Genomic DNA, 25,596 nt, shown 5'->3' with positions numbered 1-25,596 from the left:
TATATATATATATATATATAATCAATATAATTAATATAAATATATATATATATATATATATATATATATATATATATATATATATATATATATATATATATATATATAAAAAATTATTTTAAATCTTTCTCTCCACTTTATATGACAATAATGGGACAAAGTCCTGAAGTTGTTACAGTATTTCAGTAAGGAATTCCAGACAGAGGACTGAACCCATTTATTCACTTGGTTCATCAAACATAAATATCCATCATATAGAGGGAGACGGAAACTGTAGTTTTGGGAAATGGTTTCATCTTTGTAGTGCTGAAGTGGTCACCTGTTTAGATTTCTGAATAGAAATGTGCATATGGGAAAGTTGTTTTAGACAACTGTAAAAGGCAGCCTGCAACATGCTCAGGTTCAGCACACTAGGCCACGCCGGCCAGCACACACACACCACTCACAAGATCTGGTACCTACGAGACCTCTTACCAGGAAGGTTTCACAGGCCTCCAATTAAGGCAAATCCCACTTCAGATATACCTTAATGCCAATAGCAGTCACAGGAGTGTGGTTCCAGTCTTAGACAGTCATTGTTGGATCTTGTGGTGGGGTCGTCCCTGTTGCGGCCCCTCAAGGCCCTACAGGACCAGGTGCTTGTGGCGTGCTGCAGGAGGAGAACAGCAGAGTTTCCTGGGGGGCACTTTTGCCTGGTGAACTTGGGCCTGGAAGGAAACCTTTTTGCAGCGCGTCTTTGGGGCTGGGCAGGCTCCTAACGGAGGTCCTGGAGCCGAGTCTGGACAGCTGAAAGGACAGCTGCCTCCTCCCCCTCCTGTGGGACGGCGACCTACCGCGGAGCCTTCTGCAGTCACCTGACGGGCTGTCGGCTCCGCCCGCCTCCCCTGCACTCTGCTGCTCGTGCTCAGTGTCTGGCACCGGCACCGACACCGAGGGCTCGTGAGCCGGGCTGGCACTGAGGTCGCCAAGGGGTTCACAGACCACCACAGTCGGCAGGTCTGCATGAGAAGGCGAGTGTGTGTCGGAGTCAGAAGAGTGAACACTTGGAACTTCCTGCACCGTGGACAGGGACTTCAGCATAGGGGGTGGGGCGTGGCCATTGGTTGCCACGCCCGTTTCCTGCCTGTGGTGGGAGTGCTGGTCGGGGACGAAGGAGAAGAAGCTGGAGATGTCGCTGTTGTGGCGTTTGAAAGACGGCCGCGCACGCACGTCCATCGGCTCCTGCACGCTCAGCAGACGACGCATGTTGGCCAGAACCGAGTCGGGCTGGCCCGCCTCCTGGATGTTGATATCCTCACCATGCAGGAGTTCAGAGAGCCTAAAAGAAATTTGGTGATAGAATGAAATGTTTGTATGTATTTTTGTGTGTATGCATGTGTGTATACATGTGTGTGTATGTGTGAGAGAGTGTGTATGTGGGTATAGAGAGTAGAGAGTGTGTGCGTGTGAGAGACAGAGAGAGAGAAAGAGAGTGAGTGAGTGAGTGAGTGAGTGAGTGAGTGAGTGAGTGAGTGAGTGAGTGAGTGAGTGAGTGAGTGAGTGAGTGAGTGAGTGAGTGAGTGAGTGAGTGAGTGAGTGAGTGAGTGAGTGAGTGAGTGAGTGTGTGTGTGTGTGTGTGTGTGTGTGTGTGTGTGTGTGTGTGTGTGTGTGTGTGTGTGTGTGTGTGTGTGTGTGTGTGTGTGTGTGTGTTAGAGCCTCCAGCTCACCCCATGTCAGTAGTGGAGCCCAGGAAAGAGGGGATGCAGTAATCTGCAGCCGCCAGCGTGTAGGGGGGCCGGACGTCGGGGTCGTTCCAGTAAATATCCTTCGTCATTGGGGGAAGATTCATGTGCATGTCATCCACAGCCATCATGGACACCTGCAGCAAGGCAGCCACACTCTGAAAACATGGCCTGAACTTACAACATTCAGATATAGTGCATTTTTCAGGCAGCAGATACCCAGGACCTGCCTGTGGGGCTGGTGGTAACACACCCTGCCTGTGGGGCTGATGTTGAAGGAACATGTCTGCTCAGCACCCACTTCTCAACAGAAACTTTCCACCGGATACATACCAACACAAACACAGATCTAGTCTCTGTCACAGAACCCAACTCCACACTTAAATCACTGCACACACTTAAATAACTAAATAACTGCCCCTCTGCCTGTGTTCCAGGCACATATCAATAAACCTGAGGGCAAACTGCTGTCCATTCATGTATCTGCCCATTAAGACCAACCTGCAGGTTTCTGTCGATGCACCAGTTGGACTCAAAGTCGTCATCATCTTCCCCAAATGGATTTATGAGTTGCTCTGCCACCTAAACACAGACAGACGCTTTAAACGAAGGTGTTTGGAGAACAAAGCAGCTGAGATCAGTGTGTACATTTACCATGCTGATGGCACAGTTAATATGTCACATGCTGATGGCACAGTTAATGTCTTACATCTGCAGGTACAATATTTTTATGCAGGGTCATGTGTGTGTGTGAGGGAGGGGAGATGTAAAGGTGTGTATGTCTGTCCACAGCAGCCTCTGGTTCCTGCAGTAGGATTTATCAGGCTGGGCAGAAATAATGTGACCTGATCAGGTTTGTGGCTCAGATCGATACAGAGCAAACAAGAGTCCAGTAAAGGATATCCCTGACACTCAGACCTACTAACCAAACTTCTGAACCAAACTACTGAACCACTCCTTACTCCGCATCCTTTCAGTAATGTTGAATATATAGTGTCAGACCTTCAGCCAGCCAGAATAGAAGAAAAACTGCAGCAGGGTGAATATGGGGATGTAGAGGTCGACCTCGTGACCCGGGTAACCCTGCGTGGTGTCGAGAAACTGTCGGCCAATGATACAGGCAGAGAAGAATGTGTAGACAGCCAGGGTTACAACCTAGTGATGGAGAGAGTGAGTGAGAGGGAGAGAGAGAGAGAGAGAGAGAGAGAGAGAGAGAGAGAGAGAGCAAAAACAACAGCGGTTGTGCGTGCAGGGGGTGAAAAGTCCTCACTTGTGTGTAGACTAAAGGGATCCCAACCCAATCGTATAAAAACAAGGTGGTGCACCCAGTCCTGTACCTGTTCAGCTCCTGAACACACACAACATTAGACACATAATTAGACACACAATCAGACAAATACAGCTGCTCATATTCCAGAATAATGTTACAGAGCTGGTGTCTCCTCCTGAAACGACTTCGGCTTCAAGCAGTTCATGACTCATCATCTGTCTTTAGCTTATCATCTGGGGTCAACAAATTCCTCCAGTCTCAACCTCCCTGCCATGAACTTGGGTCACTGCGCCCTGGTTACACCTGCTAGACCCCTGATACTGCTCGTCCAGATATTCCCAGCACTGTGTCGTCAGACGGAAGCTCTTCCGTCGACACCTGATCCATGATTTGATCCTTCCACAAGGTTAGGGCAGGGGGATCCCTGGTCAGCAAGTGGACAGTCCCATTCTGAGACAGCAGTCTTTTAACAGCACAGGTGACTTTCTTGATCTAATTTGATTCAGATTAAATTATCACAGTATGAAAGTGTCACTGCAGCACTTCTGAATTCATGTAAACCCATTTGTAATTAGTGTGTTGTTCCCTTACCTCCTAATGACAAAGCACTTAGAGTTTTAAAGAGTGCAAAAGACTGAAGACGTGCACCAAAGTGCACCAGATGATGTCTCTGCACCGTGAGCGAAGGAGAGCGTGAACCCTCTAAAGCAGGAGCCTTACGCTGACGATGGCCTGGAGGTTCACGTCGTCCTGGATACGGCCCTCCTGCCTTGCCTTGTAGGCCAGGTTGGTGAACCACACAGCTGGAATCCAGGATTTGAAGTGTGGTGAGTTGATGTTCTCAAAGACCTTCCTCTCCTCTGGCGTCATAAAGCCTGAGGAAGTATCAGACAGTGACTCAGCAAAAATATCCTCACCCTTTACTATCACCGTTATCGGACACATCACAGATGAACAGCATTCATAATTCTCACTCTGTAGCGATCAGACACAATTTCACAGCAAGTCACTGAGACATGATCACTTATAGACAGTCAGACACAATTCAGACACAACACCCTACCCTGAACAGAGAATCTCACTGAGCTAAAACAGCCCCATGGCATGACCATGTTTCAACAGGGGGCCTTTCACACGAAAAGATGAAACTGAAAGCGCTTTAACTTATCCCAATTGAATTTAACCTGACATATGGAACAGCCACACAAAGACACAACTGTTTTTCTGTGGTGTTGTGGCTTTGCTGGGAACCCTGGGATGCCACAAAGCCAAAGTCGCTCTTTGTTTGCTGGGAGAGAACGTGTGTGTTTGAATGACTCAGGACTGACCCTTCACCTGTCTGTCATCTTTAGTGACTCCGCCTTTTCAACAGCCACAGCGTTCATGACATTAGTATTGCATTATACTTTACAGTAGCCTCTGAGCTAATTGATTAAATCAGCTAATTGGGGGAGTCACTGAATCACCAATCAAATACAATACAAATTTTATCTGGCTGAGATTAGTCTAAAAAGAGGGATGTTAAAGAGAGGGAAAATTAAAGGATGTTACTGGTTTATTATAAAAATTATACATTAGAAAAATCAAAGGCCAGGCTTGTGTCATACTCTAATATGCTTTGGTGGGAGGTTCTGGGCGGAGGTTCTGGGCGGAGGTGCTGTCACCACGCACAGCTGCTGCTCACCTGCCTCCACCACGTGGTCGAAGGTGGGGAAGCGCTTGCAGACGGCGGTGCTGATGGAGCGGAAGACGAGCAGCGATATGAGGTTGACGTAGCGCATTAACGTGCGCCTCAACAGCCGGCCCTGCTCGTCCTGGCCACGCACGCAGCTCGAGATGAGAACCATGAGCCGGTCCGGCCAGGGCATGTTCATGAACTTGTTCCACCAGTGATTCACCACCAGAGTCACATAGAAACCTGTGGGAGAAAGAGGTGTGCAGAAGGCACTGGGCCTGTGTCCCAAAACAGGAAACATAGAAAACCCTCAGAGGCTTACAGAAGATGGCAACAACATGATAATTAGTCTGGCCTGAATACACAGGGGGATGCCACGAACGTCGAGGTTTTGACAAAACACCACAGGCAGTACTACTCTCCCAATGAAAGAGGAAGAAAGTTGTACTAAAGGAAACAATTATCAATAGTAGTACTATACCCTAAAGTAATAGTAAGCCATGTTCTCCACAGAGAAATGATTAAAAAAGAATTTTAAACCAAGGAAGGAAAATGTAAGAGGCTGCCCTAGGCACCAGGCTGCCACCACCAGGGGGAGACCGAGCCCTGCAAACTAATCAGTACCTATCAACCTGATAACCCACGGGTAGTCGCACGCTTGTATGAGGATTTACAGATTATCCAAGAGTTATGATAGATCAGTGGGGAACCGTCAGGGCCCTCTACGCCCTCTCAGAGGGCCTAAAAATATTCTTAAAACATAAATATATATAATATAATTTATCCAATTTTATTTTATCTACTTACAGTTTGACAATCTACATCTAAACAATTACAAAAATATAAGTAAATAAATTATTCAACCGTGTCTATTCAATCTGTGTTTAAAGGTGAGGGGTTAAGTGGAAGCCTATGAGCCTGTGTCTCCCTCTATCAGGACTGGCAGTTATAATTCAGCAATACCAGTTTCAAATGACAGTAAAATTGACCAATCATATCTTCCCTCTTAGTGGGCGGGCTTAACTGTATGATAATTTCCACCCGCTGAGGCGACGCTAGCTGTCGTTAGCTTACCACCGCTAGCTAGTTTCGCTTCATTCCTTTGATGTCCTCGTGCGCGTTGTTTACATATTCCGCTTCCGAGGAACACGGAGCTGTGAACCTTATTTTGTTGGAACCTTATTTTTCTTAAGAAGTTATCTAATACAGATATTACTGTTTATTGCGTGTCTAAAGCTGTACTGTCGTCTCAGTTTTTTTTTCTTTATTGCAGTGAATTAGGAGAGGAAACACTTTTTTTCGGGGGGGTGGGAGCGGGCCCAGGTTTAATGGTGACGGTTCGCTACTGTGATAGATGTATGTAAATATGTGCAGGACAGGCACATCAACTCATATGAACTGTGTCCACCATAGAGTGTTTCCGTGGCACAACTACAGTAACAGGCAGATATCAGAAATCTCCCATAACAGGACACGATTGTGAGCAAAATGACATATATGCCCTTACCCAGTACAAAGGTGACAGGAATCTGTTCAGCATATTTGTCACAGTATAGGGACAACTTCTCAAAGAGACGCTTCTGAGGATCTGTGAGCACCCATCTAAACAGGGATCGATATCCCAATTAAAGGCATGCAACGAAATTAACATAAGAATACTATAAACAAAAACACATGCTACTCACTAAACTAACTTACTAAACAACTTTCTTCTTTTCTTCGTATGTGTCTTGATTCTTATGGGTCCGTTTTATACAAATAATCAAATCAAAATATAAAGTAAATTCTAATGCAGAGAGAAACAACAAAGTCTAACTTGTGAAATAAAATATCAACTAAAAAGTCCACTTGAGGAACGTTTGATTTCTCAACCCAACATGTAAATTAAACGTGTGTGAAAAGGTGGCGCATGTGTGCTTTGGGGTAAATGTAATTAAATGGGTCAGTAGGCTTTTACCTGTAGATGAGGCCGACAATGGTGTACAACAGAGCGAAAACCAGAAACTCCCGGTAAAGTAGTTTGTAAATGCTTCCCCTCCAGCGAAGTAATAATCTATGGAAACCAAAGAAGGTGGCGTTGGCGACTTTGCTGGAGTACGTTACGGTCATTTTACAGCCCGTCCGTTATAGTGTGTCTGGTGTGCGCGCGGGTCAAGACTACAGCCGTCTTCGTCTACACTGCGGGGAAGGGACCCTCAACTTCTGTGTAAATGTCCATGGCGCATTGAGTAGCGCATTCTCTACCAAAAATATCGCTTGGGACGACGTGAATGCCCGTACAGCATATTATTTTGGAGGCGAGTGACCCTGTTTGTAACAGGAGCCACCAAATTTAGAACCCTGTCACACTTTGGAGTCTGAAAGATGCGCTTCCACGAGCACGCGCGCAATAGACTATGCACTGCTCGTGCTGCCAAAGCTAAATTTATCTCCCTGATTACTCGCTCATAGATGGAAACATTATGCACTTTGCGACATACACTCACTACCCACCGCACTAATGCTGACATGACTGAAGGTTTGCGCTGTGTAACTGCCACGGCAACAACTAGGTAGATTCATTTATCCAGTCCTAATCAAAATGTTATCCTACCTAGATGTTCCTGCAGCTAAGATCCTCTCCTACCTTTATAAAAACTGGCGTTGGGCCTTTTGCGGTGGGCCCCCAGAATTTTGTGCAATACTCACATGACAAGCAATGAAGCGAGTGGCTTACAAAAATAGCAAAGGAGGACGTCTAGATTGTAACCAGATTAAGTCAGCGTAATTTTTGAAAAGTAGAAAGTAGCTCTTTCTAATAAAGGAACTTAGCAGTAGTAGTAGGTAGTGAGTGTTCCCAAATACACACTTATTTACCAAATGAACGGGAATTAATAGTAGTTACCATAGGCATAACCATATCAGTTCAGTCGGCTGCTACATTTAAATATTGAGGATCTGTGTGTCTCGTCCTTTCGCCTATAGCGCCTTGCTCCTCTAACCGCCGGGCGCACGTGAGGTGGCGCCCCGTTTCCACGGTTTATATTACACACCTCACTAACGGCTCTGCGCAGCCGAGGGCGCTGTTGCGTGGACAATAACTCTCCGGTCATTTCGGACACAGGAACATCCGTTTATTGGACTCATTCATCATATTGCAATTGTTTTCTTTAATTTGTTTGATTGGTACAGTTACTGGCTGCGCAATTGTACTACTATCAAGGATGTGATTGTGTTAAAATGATCTAAACACTAACACCGGTTCCTGAGAATGCGCGTGCACGGCGGAGCGGTTCTCGCCCATGCGCGTACCCTGAAGACGGGCAGGTGCGTGGCGGAAGTGGTGGATGGATGGATGGATGCATCTCGCTCGATCGGCCTCATAGTTACTGTTACTAACCATAGTCAAAGAAGACTGAACCACAGCGCGCAAGAAAGCGCAGATTCGGTTACATTTCTGTATTTTCATCGATACAATTTAGGGATTTTTAAAGGAGTATTCGAGGCTGCTACATCCTAACGCCTGGAAGGTATGCTGAAAGATGAACAAGGCGTATCGTTTTCGCCGGTTAACTAGGTTAGGTGTCTGGTGAACCCGGCGTGGTTCTGTTCTGCTCGTCCAGCCGGACTGAGCCGCGAGCCTCGCCGCGTCTCCCCCGGCGTCGTGTGTGCAACTGAACCGTGCACGAAGCCATGGCGCTGGCTGGCTGCGCACATTGTTGGCGCTGTTCTCAACGACCGTTCGTGCGTTTTTCATTCATTATTTTTAGGTGTGGTAGTCGGGTTGTGATGGTTGTCTTGTACTAGACGGGTAAGCTGTACTTTATCGCTGTTAACGGCCGTTGGGTCGCAGGTTGCGCGTTAGGCGGCCGGACCGCAGGCTTGACAGGCGCAGCCGCGTCGCCCTCCTCCGCCCGTGGACGTGGCTGGCTGCGTAGATTACCGGCTAGCAGAATGATGGATAGTTCATCGTAGCAGTTGGTTTAGGAGCTTCTGGTCCAGACTGAGCCTGTGTGTGTGCACACACATACAGGCTCATTTGTGTGCCTCGTTTGGTAAACGCGCGTATTGTGTGTTTGTGTCACACTTATTGCTGTGCTGTGTTAATTGGCGCATATTTTAATTGTCACATACATATAAGGACAGGATACTCGTACACTGGAGATATTTATGGTGGCCTTGGCAGGTTATTGATCGTGAATAACCCCGTGTTGTAAAGGTAAGTCCACCTACAATGGACTGTTAACTGTAACCTGTGTATTTATATAATTATATAGATACTTATATAATTAATCATTACTTTTTATCGTTTAGCTTTTAGTGAAATATGACATTTCATGTGTTATTAAACTAGCGTCAGAATAGAAAAATTTGTACAAATCAACAATAAATAGTTAAACAAAATGGTATCAGAAATAACTAGCTACTTCTGCCCTGTGTTGAGTAGCTGCCCAGTGACATCAGGGCTTTGGAGCAGGTACGTGACCCACTGTGTGGTATCATAGTAGCTCTGTGCTGCTTTCTCTGAGTCTGTTTCTTTCTGAGTCTGTTTCTCTGATGATCCTGTCCATGTGGGGACTCTGATCTATGGTGTTTCATTCAAGCACAAAAGTGACCAGTTTCTTCCCCCTTCATGGGAAGAATTGCTGATCCCAGTTCCAGCAACCACTGCACCCAGAAGGGGATTGTGGACTCAGCAGGGGATTGTGTGACTCCACATCCTCCATGCCATTGGCCAGCTGTGAAGGGGACGGTCCCCTAACTTCATGTCATCTACACCATTGGTCAGCGGTGGAGGGGACGGTCCCCTAACTTCATGTCATCTACACCATTGGGCAGCGGTGGAGGGGACGGTCCCCTAACTTCATGTCATCTACACCATTGGCCAGCGGTGGAGGGGTGGTCTCCTCACTCCACGTCCTCCACACCATGGGTGTGCGATCTCACTTAAGGTTTAAGTTCTTCTTTAGCTGAAATGAGGAACTGTTTGATAACACTCAGCAACAGACTTTGCCCACTAAAGATAATGTATCCTGGCCATTAGAGGAAAATTGCTGTGTTATGCTGTGTTAGCAATTTATTGTGTATTGATGCAGATTCCAGGGATTAACTGCAGTTTACTGAAGTTGCAGATGCAGTGGTAGTCACTGTAGGAATGAGGTAGAGGTTTCCAGAGAAACGGGGCATTCTGGTCCGTCATCTGCTATGCAAGCAAAATGCTTCTGAAATTATAGGTCTTGAAGCCAAGGCACTTTATGTTGGAAACAACATTGAAAACATGAGCTACAGGATTGATGGCATTAGCTACAGGATTGATGTCATTAATTCCATAAGGTTTTAAAATCATGAGACTGTTCTTTCTTATCCTCATTTCTTTATTCGTTGCTGCCATAGCAACAACTGGCAATGCAAGGATATAATTCATCAGTACAATACAAAGCAAGACAACAGAGCATTTTTCTGATGCTCTGAAGTTGTTAAACAAAACAACCAGCAATTAAACTTTGTCCTAGATCACTTGGACAAACCAGAGGATTTCTGAAAATCCATTCTCTGAGTCCAAAAGTGAATTATTTGGTCACAATCACAGGTGCCATGTTTGTAGGAAAGTCAACTCTGCATATAAAGAGAAGAACCTGCTTCCAAAAGTGAAGCATGGTGGTGGAAATGTGAAGGTATTATCCAGTGAACCATCAATTCTCAGGCCTATCAACAGATTCTTGACCAGAATCTCCTGCCATCAGTCAGAGAGTTGAAGCTGGGATGGAAATGGATTATGCAACAAGAACACGACCCAAAGCATTCTAGCAAAACTACCAAAGGACGGCTTAGGAGAAAGATTTGCATTCTTGCCCAGTCATAGTCTGGACCTCCATCCCACAGAAATTTTGTGGCAAGATCTGAAGTGGGTGGACATGCCAGATATCCCTCCAACCTCTCTGAACTAGTAAAGTTCTGCAAGGGCAAACATCACAAAAAGCCTTTGTGGTTACAGAAGATGTTTGGTTGAAGTAATGCTTGCAAAAGGAAGACCCACAAACTAATAACTAAAAGAGTTAACATACTTTTGCACATGGCAAATTTCCAGTTTTTGGAGAAATTACCTTTGTTGAAAAGATAATGTATATATACACATCTTCTGTGTATCCCTAATTTTGAATGTCTGCTTTATACATTGATATTTGGATGTGCGTTTCATAAAAAAAAAAAAAAAAAACCATGTTTTAGGTGGTTCAGAAACTTTCAAGCAGCACTGTAGTCCTGGTAACCGCTAAGATACTGCACAGGACCTTCAAGCTGCCAGACCAGATCTCTGAGGACAAGAGAGTGTGTATGTATGTATGTGTGTGTGTGTGTGTGTGTGTGTGTGTGTGTGTGTGTGTGTATATATATATATATATATATATATATATATATATAATATATAATGAAAGAGAGGGAACTCTATGTCTCTAGTCTCTGTTACAGCTGTGTCAATTCTAGAGTTTGTGTGTGTGTGTGTGTGTGTGTGTGTGTGTGTATATATAGAGTTACACTTGTGCTGCCTGATCGTGGTGCTGATAACAACATTATTCATTGGCAGTAGCAGATGAGGATTTTCATGGCCAGGCCCACCTTGGAACGCGAGCATGTTTCTATGGTCCTCAGGGACCCCAGGGCAGTGTGGGCCACTGTGCTCACACTTCCGGAATAGCCCTCACAACATGGCTGAAACACTCACTCACTTTCTAAGAAACATTTTGCTTCTTTATCAGGAAAAAATCAGGCTTTGTTTCGCAACGCATCGTATTTTCTGTTTCTCCCAGTGAGTTCTAGCCTTGAACTGGTGCGTGGAAAGGATCCCCTTAAATGGATCAATAATTCACTCTGGGGTTTAAGGACCTACTCACCTGCCACCTGGTCTCGATTGCAGCATTGTTCTGTGAAGGTGCAGTGAGCTCTTCAGCCCAAACAACGGTTACTAAACATTTTTCTACTAAACAGTTTTCTAATTTTCTTACACTCTTTGGTGCTTGGTTGACGTTTCCCTTCAGCCAGCAGTGAACTGTGTCTGTTCTTTTGTCATTGGGCCATTATAGTATATTAAACTGCGTTTATCTTTTAGACTTTATATCTTTTATATGTTCACCTCAGTGCTACAGCCTGCTTTTAATGGACTGTTTATTGTCCATTACTGTGGCTTTTGTGTCATTGTGGTATTAGATATTTGAACTCTGTTAAATTCAGATTGTTTTGTTTTGCTGCATACTGATTTTAAATGATGAAAACTGAAATCTTTACAGCTTTCACCCACTTTATGCTGAGGCCCATCATAGCAGTGGTCAGTGGAAGCAAACACCCACATCTTCACGAGTCTTTCAGACAAAACAGAGATTCACAGCTACTAGGTTCATCTGTGAGTGGTTTGTTTAGGTATGTAGGAATGGGTGGGTGGACAACTTAAATGCTCCACCCTCAAAACACAGTTTCCATCCTGGAAACCATAACAAGAATTGTGTTCATCACCTGCAGACATCTGTGTCTCCATGGGAGCGGTGTGTGTGTAAGATCTGTGCTGAGGGGGGATCGCTGTACTAGTGTGGGTGCAGTCATGTCGCTGGGGGCCAGTGATGATTCTACATTTCTGCATCTTTTTTCACACTCTCTCCACACTGTCAGAGGGTCCAGTATCTCCCCTGTGTGAGGGGCACACGCACGGCCTCCTGCAGGCCCTGCCTCCCCTCTCCTCCCCTCCCCTCTCCTCATCAGACCTGTCCCTCTCGGCCTGTCCCTCTCGGCCTGTCCCTCTCGGCCTGTCCCTCTCTCTGCAGCAGTAGCAGTGAAGCATGTGTCCCTGATAGCAGCAGCAGTCCCACACTCACATGTGCTTGTGCCCTCTGACCTATACGCACGCACACACACACACGCACACACACACTGTGCTGTCCCTTTAGTACATGTTTTTACATTTTTGGCTTTATAACACATTTTATGCAGTTCAGCATGTTTGTCTTCACAGGTTTACATCACAGTTTCTGTGTGTGACACGCACTCGTGTGTGCACTCAAAATAGCCCCAAGGGGAAACCCTCATCAGTTAGGGTTATGCTTTTGTTCTCTGGGTACTACCTAAACTGGTTTTTCTTATATAGAGAAACTGGTTAGACTGTGCTATTTTTCCAAACACATGGACACTGTGAGTTGATCTGGTGGTAACGTGTCTGCTCTGTTGACAGCTGTGGACAGTGTTAGAGGGCGGGGTTGGCGTCCAGCCAAAGAGCTGCCTGTTACCATAGCATCCATTTAAAGGCTGCAGTCATTTACTATTAGTCCGTTTAACCTTTGGAATGAGAAGCTGGGTGTGACGGTGTCTTCAGAACGCGTGTGCAGGAAGCGCTGAGTCACTCCTGCATTTATTTTAATGTTTAGCATTGAAAGTACAGACACAAGTTTGACTGGAAACTTGGTCATGGCGTTGTGGTGAATGTGAGGCTCAGTGGGGTCTGAGCTGCCAACCCGACCCAGCTGGACAGCTGGTTCAGTCTGCTGGCCTGTTTTTGGTGACATGACTTGAATGGAGTGTGGGGAACACTGCTGTAATGTCTGCTCATTTGCTTTTGATGATCTGCTTGTTCTCATGTCTAGGGGTGCAATCCGGGAGCATCAAAGCCGCTGATGGGGCTTCAGTTCCTTCCCCTCTGTTGCTGAACCATGTCTCCTACATTACACACCTGTTCATCAGAATGGTATGCTCCCACTCTTTGATTTCACACCCATTCATCAGAATGGTACAGTCCCGCTGTTTCATGACTTTGAACTGTTTGATTGCATATCCATTCATCAGAATGGTATGCTCCCACTCTTTTATTACCCTTGTTCATCAGAATGGTATGCTCCTACTGTTTCATTATCCCTGTTCATCAGAATGGTATGTTCTGGCTGACTGGTGCTGTTGATTGTCCCTGGTTCAGGAGTTCCTGCACATGAATGCAGCTTAGTTCAGTGAAGTGCTTTGTGCTGTTGTCTCGCAGCAGCTGTGTGAACTTGTCCTCAGTCCATCTGCCTCTTGTGCTCAGATCGGCGTACTATGAGTCTGAGGTTATGGCCGAACCCCTCGAAGGCTTCCATGAGGTGAACCTGGCGTCCCCCACCACTCCAGACCTGCACGGCATCGCCGAGCCCAGACCGCCCAAACCTGCCGTGCCCCCGAGCTCCCTGTACCGCACACACTCCCTGACCTCTGCCCCCGGCCCGCCCAACGCTCTCTATGCTGACCAGTTGCCTACCCAACCGGTGTACCCTGCCCCACCACCTCTGGCCAACGACCAACCTCACAATGGCAGGTAAGACTAGGGCTCCGTGGTTTACGCTCAGGTCGAGGTGTAAACTGCTTCATGTTTGCTGCATGGCTTGTGTATTCCACCAACAGACCTCTGTGTGTGTGTGTCTACACTTTTTCCTAGTGTTCCAGGATTGGAGGCAGCTTGCTCAGGTCCTGCCCCTCATGAGGCGGGTTCAGTTGAGGATGGTGCCCCATTGGGTGATGAGGCAGAGGATCATTTAGCCCTGAGCACAGACAGCCTATCAAGGCTCAGAAGTCCATCTGTCATGGAAGTTAGAGAGAAAGGGTACGAGAGGCTGAAGGAGGAGCTTGCTAAAGCCCAGCAGGTAAGACCTTTGACCTCTCTTCCTGTGCTGCTCCCCTCGTCCTCTTGGTTGTTCCTGTGCAGCTGACGACTGCAGCATGTTCATGCTTCACAAGAGTCTGGCGCTGCAGTACTTGTACGTGACGCCATCCTGGTTGGTAAAAGAACAGTGACTCAACAGAACCAGGACCAAGCAGGGACCCTTTTACCCTTTACCTTTACATGAGCTATATGGCTAATCCTCGACACCCGCTTGACCATTTGTCCGTGGCTCACTCACATTTAGTCAGCCATCTGAAGAGTCTCCACAAGGAGGCGCTCTGAGCAGCTTGGTAGTGCGTCATCGTCAGGCAAGAAACTGGCTTGATGCCACTCCAGCAGGATCTTCCAAAGACATGTGTGTGTGTTTGTACTGGTGCCCTGTGTGTTAACGAGGCGAAAGGCCTCACACACCCCTGTGTAGGTACACACACCCAGTTCCACAGTACAGCTGCTGGGGTAGAGCTCAGTGTCTGTGGGGGGAAGTGATCACCTGATCAGTCAGCCTGATCCCCTCCTCCAATAAAAGGCCAGAAGCCTCAGAGAATGTGGCCTATTAAACCCTCAATGGAGGAAGAAGACCTTTTTTTTTTATTTTGTGTGTGTAAAGCCGTAGTGTCCTTGAGATCATGAACAGAGCTATATAAATAACGCTTATATTATCTGCGTCAGTCACACAGTACACAGAAATGAGGGCTAAGTGCTAATGGTGTCTTTGGAGCGATGATCTTTGGAGAAAGACCTGGGACTGCTGGGAATGTGTGGACTCCATCATTAACTAGCAGAGCTTTGATTACATTTATTTGATGTTGGTAACTTATCTATATTTTACTGGCATGTGTGTAAGGAGCTACAGAATAATAGCATATGTTTTAGGAGCTACAGAATAAGAGCATGTGCCCACTATCTCATATTTCCAGATTTTGAAGGGATTAAAGTCTGAAAAATATAAAACTCTAAAAAAAAAATAAATAAAATAAGTCTCTCTGTGAAGAAGAGTTTATTTGTTATTGTCTGCAGGACACTTATTAATAGATAAATACATTTCTCAATGTCCAGAGGTGATCAAAATCAACTAAACTGTAAAAACAAACCAACAAAAAAACACAGATGGATGCCAATTATCTTAAAATGGCATTTAATTGATCGATTAATCGGCAAACGTTAATTGGGCGACTGCTACATTGTAGACCTAATTTAAGATGAATGAGATTGAACCACAAAGTAAATATCTGAAAGTTTTTTAATTGGTTGGGTTTAGGTTAAGATTTTATTTCATATCATGCTCAAATGTGCTCTTACCTTCTGTTGTACTACTGTAGAGAGGACACGTGTGCGACGTTGTGCTTGTGTAGCTGCTGTACATGCTACTTTCAACATGCATTTGTGCTCGGTCAGTGTTTGCAGAGGAAAAAACAGCTTCTGTGTCTGAGCATCAGTGTCCAGTTTCAAGGGCCCATTAGTGTAATGAGGAGATGGGCGCTGTGAGTCCAGCACTGAGATGTCTGCTCAGAGAGAGGTCTACTCAGTCTGCTCAGAGAGAGGTCTACTCAGTCTGCTCAGAGAGAGGTCTACTCGGTCTGCTCAGAGAGAGGTCTACTCAGTCTGCTCAGAGAGAGGTCTACTCAGTCTGCTCAGAGAGAGGTCTACTCAGTCTGCTCAGAGAGAGGTCTACTCAGAGAGAGGTCTGCTCAGTCTGCTCAGAGAGAGGTCTGCTCAGTCTGCTCAGAGAGAGGTCTGCTCAGAGAGAGGTCTGCTCAGAGAGAGGTCTACTCAGTCTGCTCAGAGAGGTCTACTCAGAGAGAGGTCTACTCAGTCTACTCAGAGAGAGGTCTACTCAGTCTGCTCAGAGAGAGGTCTGCTCAGTCTGCTCAGAGAGAGGTCTGCTCAGTCTGCTCAGAGAGAGGTCTGCTCAGAGAGGTCTACTCAGTCTGCTCAGAGAGAGGTCTACTCGGTCTGCTCAGAGAGAGGTCTGCTCAGTCTGCACAGAGAGAGGTCTGTACAGAGAAGGCTAGGTTTACCACCTACTCCAGCCTCCCGCTAGTTCACGCTAACGACACAGCTTTGCCAGATGGCAGGAACTTACACGTGTGTGTGTGTGTGTGTGTGTGTGTGTGTGTGTGTGTGTGTGTGTGTGTGTGTGTGTGTGTGTGTGTGTGTGTGTGTGTGTGTGTGTGTGTGTGTGTGTGTGTGTGTGTGTGTGTGTGCATATTGTAATGAATACTTTTAATTATAAATGGAGTGGAAGGTAAGCAGTGCTGGAGAGATGGAGTACATGGTGCGTAGTGAAGTCTCACTGACCAAAGCGTTTGTTTGATGTCTTCACGTTTACGTTTGTTTAGAAGACACACACACATTCTCATTTCTAGCAAGGTTCCCTTGCTCTGCTGAACTTCTGCAGGAGGCAGATCGTTCGCATGCTTCAACTTTTCATTTGTGTTGTTTTTTTTTCTCTTTATTTCCTGACATTGTTTCTGTTCATTCATTCATTTTTTTCTTTCCTTTTTGTTCATCTTATCGTATGTTGCCTGAAGGAACTAAAATTAAAAGACGAGGAGTGTGAGAGGCTGTCTAAGGTCAGAGAGCAGCTGGGTCAGGAGCTGGAGGATCTCACTGCCAGCCTGTTTGAGGTTGGTTCTGGCTTGTTTGGTCTTCCACTCCTGCCAATTTGTGCAGAAAGACAAAACAACAACACAGGTCTGCTTTTAGTGTCTTTACTGGGCATTTGCACAACTTCCTTCCATAATCCCAGACACAGAGCCTCTTTAAAGCACAGCACACCTACACCCAGTTACCTGCCACAGAGCAGAGGGCTTTTTGTTTTTTCTTAAACCATTTTTCCATCATAAGTATGGAACTAGAGTTATTAATTGATGCTAATCTAATTTCTTCCCATCTGCCATGATGATGTGGGAGTGTTTAGATTGTAGCCAAAGAAACAGACGTATGTGGTGTGTCTTCACCTCACTGTGTCATGAAGATGACTGGCAGTTGGACCAGAATAAGAAACGTCATTGAGTGACTCATCTCAGTGGTTTAATAAATCAAATTAAGAGTGTGATGGGAATGAGAGGCGTAAACCCCTGCGTCCCCGAGTCCCTGCGTGAAGACGCTAGTGGGCTTACTGGATGTGCTGAAAGGCTCTCTGACTGGCTCTGTCTCTGAGTTATTCTGTGTGCCTTTTTCATGGTAGACGTCTTGATGACCCTCTGCCTAACCTCATGCTCCCCCTCATTCTCCTGCTCCCCGTTCTGCGTCCAGCCGCTGTTGATTCTCGCCTTTCTAACGCTCCTGCTGTCCAGTGCTCCGAGGCCGGCTTTGCTTGCGTAGGGGGTGTCCTGTTGTGGGGAGGTGTGGAGATCAGGGAAGGGGCTCTGGGTGGAGTGACTGCTTTGATCTGAGGCTGACGGGGCGCTGTACCTACAGGAGGCCCACAAGATGGTGCGTGAGGCGAACGTGAAGCAGGCCACAGCCGAGAAGCAGCTGCAGGAGGCCCTCGGGAAGGTGAGGACCCGCCCGGGAAGCCTGAACCCGTCCCTGCTCGCACGGACGGCTTCTGTCTTGTAGCTGCACAACAATGTGTTTTCTTATGTTACAGGAGGTTGACATTCAGGTTTCTTTCGCAGGGTTTCCTGAACATATCTGAGTTTTGTTGAAGTGCAATGCCATGATCTAGCCCGTGTTGATCTAGGCCCTGCCAGTCATAGTGAAGATGGTAGACTGCTTCACGATATAGTCAGCTCACCAACAGCAAAGACTGTTCTTACATCAACGATAGATCACAGAGTTCGGTATTAAAAATGCATGTCTACAAATCTTAAACTGTTGCAAAGAATTAGCCACTGCCAATGGACAAACCAGTAGTGAGGGTTTTGTTGGTGCTGTTACACTGACAAACACAAACTTCATCCTCTTCCTCTCCCATCTCCTGCAGATCGATGTGTTGCAGGCTGAGGTCGCAGCCCTGAAGACGCTGGTGTTGTCCACGTCACCCACCTCACCGTGTAAGGACCTGCCGTTGGGCTCCAAGGTCCCGTTCAAGAAGGGCCACACACGCAACAAGAGCACCAGCAGTGCCATGCTGAGCAGCCATCAGGACCTCAACGCCCCGCACGCCCTGGGACACGACTGCAGAGAGGCATGGCACTGCAACACTACATTACAGGACACGGGACGGGGAGCGGGGACACACGGGACACAGGACGGGGAGCGGGGACACACAGGACGGCGAGCGGGGACACACGAGACACAGCACAGGGAACGGGGACACACAGGACAGGCCATTTAATGAAGCAGAAGGCCAGACTGAAGAAGCCCATGAACCCTTTGGCTTGCTCAGTGTGGGCTTGGACTCGGACACTTGTAAAGCTGCTTTGTGATAACTGTTGTAAAAAGCGCTATATAAATTTGATTTGATTTGATTTGAACTCCAAAAGGCTGCTTTACAAGAGCCCGACCCCGATCCTGACCCCGAACCCGATCCTGACCCCGATCCTGACCCCGATCCTGACCCCGACCCCGACCCCGAAGTGTTCGGGTGGCCCCAGTTCTGCTGCTGTGAGTCCACCCTCAGTGGACAGTGGAATTGTGCCTGTGTGTCAAATAAGGAAATCCTACAACTGCAGCTTTGTTTTGATTTATCTTCCTCTTATTCGTGTGTGTGTGTGTGTGTGTGTGTGTGTGTGTGTGTGTGTGTGTGTGTGTGTGTGTGTGTGTGTGTGTGTGTGTGTGTGTGTGTGTGTGTGTGTGTGTGTGTGTGTGTGTGTGTGTGTAGGTGGACTCTCTTCTCTTCAGTGAGTTTAAGGCATGGAAGGAGGACCCCACTTTGGAGAGGAGCTGCTCTTTCCTGGACCGGATCTACAGAGAGGACATTTACCCATGCCTCACCTTCTGCAAGAGCGAGGTGTGTGTGTGATCACCAAACTATCAATAGATCTGCTGTGCTTGTCTGTGACTTGAGGCATTCTGTCAAAAAGAGCTACGTGCAGTGTTGTACTGATATGCTGCCCCCTTGTGGTTGCTGCTGCACTTTCACATCTTTACCAGCTCATAAATGTAGATTATCTTTATACACACCAGATTTGTCCACAGCAAATGTCACTCTTGAGATTAACCCTAGATTACTGTACTTCACTGCTAGATTATTACTTTATAGAAAATCGTGATCTGTGAGTTCAGGCAGGTCTTCTCTAAATGTTTTATTACCTATTACCGAGGATGAACTCTGTGATCAGATGCAAAGCACTTTGTAAGTTGCTCTGGATAAGAGCGTCTGCTAAATGCTGTAAATGTAAATGTGTAATTATTTGTTTCATTTGACAGTACTATGCCTCAGAGGCCTTGGTCTTTGTGATTAACACTGCAACCTAAACAAACACTGCCTGTTTGGACATCACTGCAGCTTCTTAAGACCGGGTGGCTTTCTTAGTTTGAGACAGTTTGGTTCTAAAGAGAAAATAATTAACCAGTTTCCGTGAGCAATGCTAACGTGATGTTTTTGGTGAAATATGGCAGGGAGTCGTGGTTTGACTGCAGAAAGGAAGTGGTGGTGTTGGTGATGGAGGTGGAGATGGTGGTGCTGTAATCTTTTATACTGAATTATATTTTAGAATCCACCACTTCTGGCACCTCTTAACACACTGAAGTCAGATGTAATTTACCCTACTATACCCTATATTTGCAGAGTACCCTCCTGTTGTAGAGTCCCGTGCCCTGTGAATCTTATGTGTCTACTGGCCCTGTGTGTAGACAAATACATTATATTGCCAAAAGTATTCGCTCACCCAGGTGGAATCAGGTGTGTATACAGGTGTATAGAGAGCCAGGCCTTCTCGTCCAACCTCAGTATGTGACCTCACAAATTAGCTTTTGGAAGAATGGTCAAAACACTCCTAAACCTTGTGGACAGCCTTCCCAGAAGTTGTTCTAGCTGCAAAGGGTGGACCAACGTCATAACGAACCCTATGGGTTAGGAATGGAACTACTAGCCATGGTGCTCAGAGATGTCTCTCACACCATCTGTCTCACTCCGTCCGTATCGCTGTGTCTGTCTCACTGCCATGTCTGTCTTTGTAGCTGGGCTCGGCCATCCTGGAGGCAGTGGAGCGGAACACGCTCAGCGTGGAGCCCGTGGGTTTCCAGCCGCTACCCGTGGTGAAGGCGTCCGCCCTGGAGTGTGGCGGACCCAAGTGAGTACAACACCTCACAGCACCTACCCACTGGTGAAGGCTTTAGGAGCAGGAGAAATCATCTTCTGGAGACCTGATGTGACCAAGGTCTGTTTACACCTGTTATTAACATGCATCTTGAGTGATTTGATCACTGCTGGGTGGGTGTGGCATAGACCAAGTGGGTGTGACTGGAATGATGTGGCCTAGGCTGGGTGGGTGTGGCCTAGACTTGGTGTGTTAGCTGAGCACTGCTGATCTGATCACTCAGATGCAGGTCTTGAGGGCTTTCCCTCTGCTATCTCTATCTCTACTACAGTTGCTATGGTTTCACACACTGTGGCTCAGATGTCAGTGTGAATAGACCTTTTTTTTAGCACTGAGTGCTGACGTGAGCAAACACTGTGATTAGTGATATTGCTGTGCAGTAATTCTGCCCCCCACAGGCTATATGCAGTAGTGCACGTTAGCCTGTGCTAAGGCCTTGAGAACTGAAGCTGTGACACGGTAGTTGTGCAGGTGGTGCTGCCGTTTCCCACACAGAACAGAACTCCACTCTTAATCTTGAGGATGAATTAAAAATTCCATAGACCCAAAAGCATTTTGTTTGTGTGTTTGTTTTTTGACTGGTTAAAATTGCTGAGATGAAATAAACTGAGTCCTCGCCAGCATATGCTGTTTCTGTTACGAGTCAGCCGTACCTGCCTGTGCAGCCTGGCAGGCCAGAGTGTGTGTGCGCGTGTGCATGTGCGCGTGTAACCTTGAACGCTGAAGTTTGAATATGGAGTTCACTGTATTGTGCTCACTAAACAGATCTTAATTAATGAGGTCAGAGGTCAGAAGTCTGGGGAATAATTTCACATATTGATCCACTTATTCTAAAACTGGCTGTTGACTTCATGATGCTGAGTGGATGAAGACTTATGAGACTTACTGGCTTTGATTGTCTGCATTTGTGTGGACATTTGATCCAGTTCATCTGCTGTTGTGTGCACATTTGATCCAGTTCATGTGCTGTTGTGTGCACATTTGATCCAGTTCATGTGCTGTTGTGTGAACATCTGATCCATTTCATCTGCTGTTGTGTGAACATCTGATCCATTTCATCTGCTGTTGTGTGAACATCTGATCCATTTCATCTGCTGTTGTGTGAACATCTGATCCATTTCATCTGCTGTTGTGTGAACATCTGATCCATTTCATCTGCTGTTGTGTGAACACTTGATCCAGTTCATCTGTTGTGTGCACACTCGATCTGGCCTGCCACTCTTCAGTTTTCCATCTCTTTCTGTTTCTTTATTCATTTTTTTCTTCTGTTGTTTTTCACATTCAAATGGGTGCCATCTAGTGACAGGAGGTCTGAAATAGACACGTAAGTGAACATTGCTCTCTGTCCCCCACCCCCGTCTCTCCCTACGTCTGCCCCTCTCTCCCCTACATCCCCATCCATCCTGTCCCTCGTGGAACATTCCTCATGGACATCTTTCTAGAATTGTTCCTTCAGTCCTGTATTCCACATTTAGAGTAATTTTTGGAGAGGCAGTTATGATTAGCTTGTATGTTCTCAATAAATAGTTTCTGAATTATGTTTACATTCTAGGACCGTTTTTGAGCTAATTTTAGATTTGAATTTGAAGCCCCGTGTCCTCTGCCCTCCGCAGGAAGTGCGCCCTCAGTGGTCAGACTAAAACCTGCAAGCACAGAATCAAGTTGGGTGACTGTAGCAGCTACTACTACGTCTCTCCGTTCTGCCGGTATCGGGTGAGTATGTTGCTCACACTGTCACTACACGCCGTGTAGCTCACACTGGCTAGCTGTCAGCTCTGTGGTTGCACACCCAGTCACTGTTAAGCAGTAGAAATACTTCATCTTAACTTGTTGAGTTTGTATATGAATTCTTCTCTTAGTTTCCAGAAGTGGAATGTTGAGAAGGTTTATAGGTATATATCCCCACGTGATGTTTTAGTGAACATAGCAGAACATAGCAAAAGGTTTTTCTTTTACCTCATTATGTCAGTAGATGTTATAAGACTTTGTGTGAGTGTGGGAAATCTCCAGGTCTGTGGCTGTCAGATCGGTACCTGGTAGGAAGCCAAAGTGACTCTCCAAGCTACAACTCTCTGATTCCCAAACCCACACCTCTGTGATATCCAAACTACAGACTCACTGATCCTCAAAACTTCAACACATTTAACTCCAAACTAATGATTAGGGATCAGTGATTTGTAGTGTTGAGCCTGTGGTCTCAGGTGTGTTCTCCGAGCCCTTGCAAGAGAAGTAGTGAAGAGGTGAATGAAGTCAGTAATCACACCTGGTTTGGGTTCTGGTTTGGGTTTTGTGCTATTGGAGTGAGTGAGTCCGCTTTGCTTCTCTGTCTCGTAGATCACATCTGTCTGTAACTTCTTCACATACATTCGCTATATCCATCAAGGACTGGTCAAGCAACAGGATGGTAAGTGCAGATCACACACACACACACACACACACACACGCTCTCCTTAAGGCTGGTAGACTCGGAGCTAACTACAGTGTCTTGTAGGTGGGAATCCACTCACTGCTCGCTGATGTTTACATTTAGCATAATAAGAATGTTCTAAGAAACAGTAAAAGCCAAATACCAACATAGATTGGTGTGCAGACATTTATAGTACATCTCCGTGACGATCATCGAAAAGAGCCCCAACCCCCAGCTGTAAGTGGCCATCCTGCGCTGTGGGAGGAGCTGCAGCAGCCATAACCCAGTAACGGTTGCCCTGGCGTTGGGCACTGTCTCATGAGCATATGTCGGGTGTTTTTTTTTATTTATTTATTTTTTTCTTCTTCTTCTACACAGCTGAGCAGATGTTCTGGGAGGTGATGCAGCTACGGAAGGAGATGTCTTCAGCCAAGCTGGGCTACTACAGAGACGAGTTGTGAGCCACCGCCACCAGGGGGCGCTGATGCCACCAGAACTTCCCACATCTCGCAGCAGGGTGCGGCTTCTACTTCCCCTGCCCCAACCCCCCCACTGTGTAGCATTTCAGCACACGTCCCACGTGGGTGCACCTGTGTGTGTGTGTGTGTGTGTGTGTGTGTGTGTGTGTGTGTGTGAGAGAGAGATCTGCTAATGGTATATGTGGCCCCTGTCCTATAATAAACATACTCTGCTCATGTTCACTTGATTTCATTATGTGTAACAGTTGCAGAATTAAGGAAAAAAGAAAATGGCTGTAGTGGTTTGGGATTTACACAGATGAAGATTTTGAAATCTGTACATTTACCCAGGAACATTGTAGACTGCACCAGTGCTCTTGAACTGGGAGCTAATGCTACGTGTAGCTAGCAGTGCGATGCTGTGATGTGTGTTTGTGTGGAATGTGCTGTGTGTTGTCATCAGATGTTTTGGTTTAGGTTTGTTTTGTTTTCTTTCAGTGCGTTTGTCCCCGATCAAGCTTTCTTCATGTTGATTTTAGTGCCTTTCTGGAACACTGAATAAAATTGTATACCTCTGTAACAGTGATGCGCCAGTCTTTGTGTTCATATAAAACATGGTTGCTGTTCAATATTGAGCATTGAGAGGTTTCGTTTTAAGGGGAAATGTGTCTGAAATGTCAATTATGGCTTGATGCCATGTCGGGGTGATTCTTTCAGAACCCCATTACCAGGCCTGCTGGTCCGGTACAGGGACAGGTTCTGACTGAGCTGGCACTGGTTTGTTTATTTAACACGAGTAGCTTCTCCTGTTCCTCAAAGTGGAGCTGGGTCCATAAAGCACGCTTCATTTACAGCCTGAACGAGGCCGTCGCCCTGTGTCTGCTCCCAGGTACACGCCTGCTCACGTCATGTGGCTGGAGATTTTGCCTCTGAGAGCAGAGAACAAAGTACATGTTGGATCCAGGAAGCTCAATAGCCACCATTTGCATCAGAAGAACCTACGCCAGCTCGGTCTAGAAAGCCTTTCGTGGTTGAACAGAAGACATGGTGACTGTGAAGACATGGCAGGGTTAGTAATCCAGATGGATTGTACTTGAATGACAAGCTGCGTTTGGAGAGTTTAACCTTCAGCAGAAACTGCCAGCTCCATCTTGAGGAAAGGTAGGAGTAGCTTCAGTGTTCTTCCATACATTGCTCTAGGGCAGGCCTCAATATGTAGGTTTGTGCTTAAGTGTTTTAATGTGATCTTTGTTTCTCATACACCACACTTGTCTCATGAATAGGGTAATGGTCTCTGTTCTCATTTTTAAGCCCCATTAAGTGAGATTCAAAGTCTGGAGAAGTTGTAAATCGGTTTAAGGTAATTGCTGTCCTTCGCGGCCTTCGGGGTTCTAGTGTTAAGTGTGTATTTATGGTTGGAGTAGATCTATAATTGATATCTGCCAGTGATTATAGATACAAACAACTTGGAATTTGGAATAATAACTGGGTTTTCTTTTTTGGAAGTGTCGTATAATGTACTACACTTGGTAAAATGCTTACCTACAAACAGAACTACCGTTAAGGCCTAGATCACATATCAATATTTTACTGCCTCATGAGGTACAATGCATTCTCCACGAGGGAATATTAAGCACTCAACTAGTCTAATGATATGGATTTAGAGTTGGGTTAAGGTTTGGGATTTAGGTTTCCACACCTGTGTAATCAAACTTTGTTGCCCCAGTCTATATCTATGGCTATAAATAATAAAGTTGTGTGTGGAAATTTTTCTCGTTGCTTATAGTCATGATGACAGTAAATCTCCACATCATAAAAAGCATTTTTTTTTTCATACAGCGGGTTTAGCAATTAACCCGGATCTGTTAACTCGGAGTAGGTGGAAATGGGGGTTTTCCGCTACAAAAGCAGCTGAGGGAGGTTTATCGCTCGGGCCACGCGCGTTGTGACCCTGGGCTCAAAGTGGCAGTATCTAGTTCATACATACAAGCTGGGCGTACACTGTGCGATTTTTGGCCCATTTTCAGCCGATTTTTCACTCGTGCGACTATTTTTGTGATCGGGCTGAGTTTCGGCTCAATCGCGTGTCGTGCATCGTATAGTTTACACGGGTGAACGAGGAGCGATTCACACCTCACGACCAACTCCCGATCAGAAATCGCAGCGTCGCAAGAATATCAAACATGTTTGAACTTCAAATCGCTCCT

General features: G+C 46.2%; 2 protein-coding genes across 12 annotated transcripts; one reads left to right on the top strand and one right to left on the bottom strand.

The window, feature by feature from the left end:
- Positions 1 to 155: 155 nt before the first annotated feature.
- Positions 156 to 7,680, bottom strand: LOC143514390 (bestrophin-3-like). Of its 6 annotated transcripts, XM_077005494.1 has the most exons (11): positions 7,551 to 7,680; positions 6,624 to 6,719; positions 6,365 to 6,402; positions 6,174 to 6,268; positions 4,676 to 4,909; positions 3,712 to 3,866; positions 2,992 to 3,069; positions 2,724 to 2,876; positions 2,223 to 2,303; positions 1,707 to 1,858; positions 157 to 1,318 (listed from the first exon to the last, which is right to left on the bottom strand). In XM_077005494.1, exons 5-11 carry the CDS (start codon positions 4,863 to 4,865, stop codon positions 616 to 618), a joined length of 1,512 nt encoding a protein of 503 aa, XP_076861609.1. In that variant the 5' UTR covers positions 4,866 to 4,909; positions 6,174 to 6,268; positions 6,365 to 6,402; positions 6,624 to 6,719; positions 7,551 to 7,680; the 3' UTR covers positions 157 to 615. The 6 variants fall into 6 exon arrangements, with proteins under 6 accessions (XP_076861607.1, XP_076861608.1, XP_076861609.1 ...); XM_077005496.1 differs by lacking the exon at positions 6,365 to 6,402; XM_077005495.1 differs by lacking the exon at positions 7,551 to 7,680 and having other exon boundaries at positions 6,624 to 6,762.
- A 59-nt stretch (positions 7,681 to 7,739) lies between these two features.
- rab3ip (RAB3A interacting protein (rabin3)) lies at positions 7,740 to 23,969 on the top strand. 6 transcript variants are annotated; one of them, XM_077005499.1, is made up of 13 exons: positions 7,740 to 7,972; positions 13,270 to 13,370; positions 13,701 to 13,967; positions 14,088 to 14,292; positions 16,844 to 16,939; positions 17,736 to 17,813; positions 18,244 to 18,447; positions 19,084 to 19,212; positions 20,385 to 20,497; positions 21,825 to 21,848; positions 22,138 to 22,237; positions 22,859 to 22,928; positions 23,310 to 23,969. In XM_077005499.1, the coding sequence occupies exons 3-13, from the start codon at positions 13,726 to 13,728 to the stop codon at positions 23,390 to 23,392; spliced, it is 1,344 nt and encodes a 447-aa protein (XP_076861614.1). In that variant the 5' UTR covers positions 7,740 to 7,972; positions 13,270 to 13,370; positions 13,701 to 13,725; the 3' UTR covers positions 23,393 to 23,969. The 6 variants fall into 6 exon arrangements, with proteins under 6 accessions (XP_076861614.1, XP_076861613.1, XP_076861619.1 ...); XM_077005498.1 differs by lacking the exon at positions 7,740 to 7,972 and adding an exon at positions 7,983 to 8,175; XM_077005501.1 differs by lacking the exon at positions 7,740 to 7,972 and adding an exon at positions 8,460 to 8,864.
- The last annotated feature ends 1,627 nt before the right edge of the window (positions 23,970 to 25,596 follow it).

The sequence above is a fragment of the Brachyhypopomus gauderio genome, chromosome 5 (assembly GCF_052324685.1).
Source record: "Brachyhypopomus gauderio isolate BG-103 chromosome 5, BGAUD_0.2, whole genome shotgun sequence".
In the NCBI taxonomy this organism is placed as follows: Eukaryota; Metazoa; Chordata; class Actinopteri; order Gymnotiformes; family Hypopomidae; genus Brachyhypopomus; species Brachyhypopomus gauderio.
This window is presented reverse-complemented; position numbering and strand designations above follow the sequence as displayed.

What these genes read in the sequence shown, in the direction of transcription:
- rab3ip (XM_077005499.1), top strand. Translation starts at nt 13,726, where the DNA reads ATGGCCGAACCCCTCGAAGGCTTCCATGAGGTGAACCTGGCGTCCCCC. An exon ending in TCACTGCCAGCCTGTTTGAG is followed by an intron (nt 16,940 to 17,735) that starts GTTGGTTCTGGC and finishes CTGTACCTACAG; the next exon opens with GAGGCCCACAAGATGGTGCG. An exon ending in CTGGAGTGTGGCGGACCCAA is followed by an intron (nt 20,498 to 21,824) that starts GTGAGTACAACA and finishes GGTGCCATCTAG; the next exon opens with TGACAGGAGGTCTGAAATAG.
- LOC143514390 (XM_077005492.1), bottom strand. Translation starts at nt 6,775, where the DNA reads ATGACCGTAACGTACTCCAGCAAAGTCGCCAACGCCACCTTCTTTGGT. An exon ending in CGACCACGTGGTGGAGGCAG is followed by an intron (nt 3,867 to 4,675) that starts GTGAGCAGCAGC and finishes ATACTTCCTCAG; the next exon opens with GCTTTATGACGCCAGAGGAG. An exon ending in ACCTCCAGGCCATCGTCAGC is followed by an intron (nt 3,070 to 3,711) that starts GTAAGGCTCCTG and finishes GTGTGTGTTCAG; the next exon opens with GAGCTGAACAGGTACAGGAC.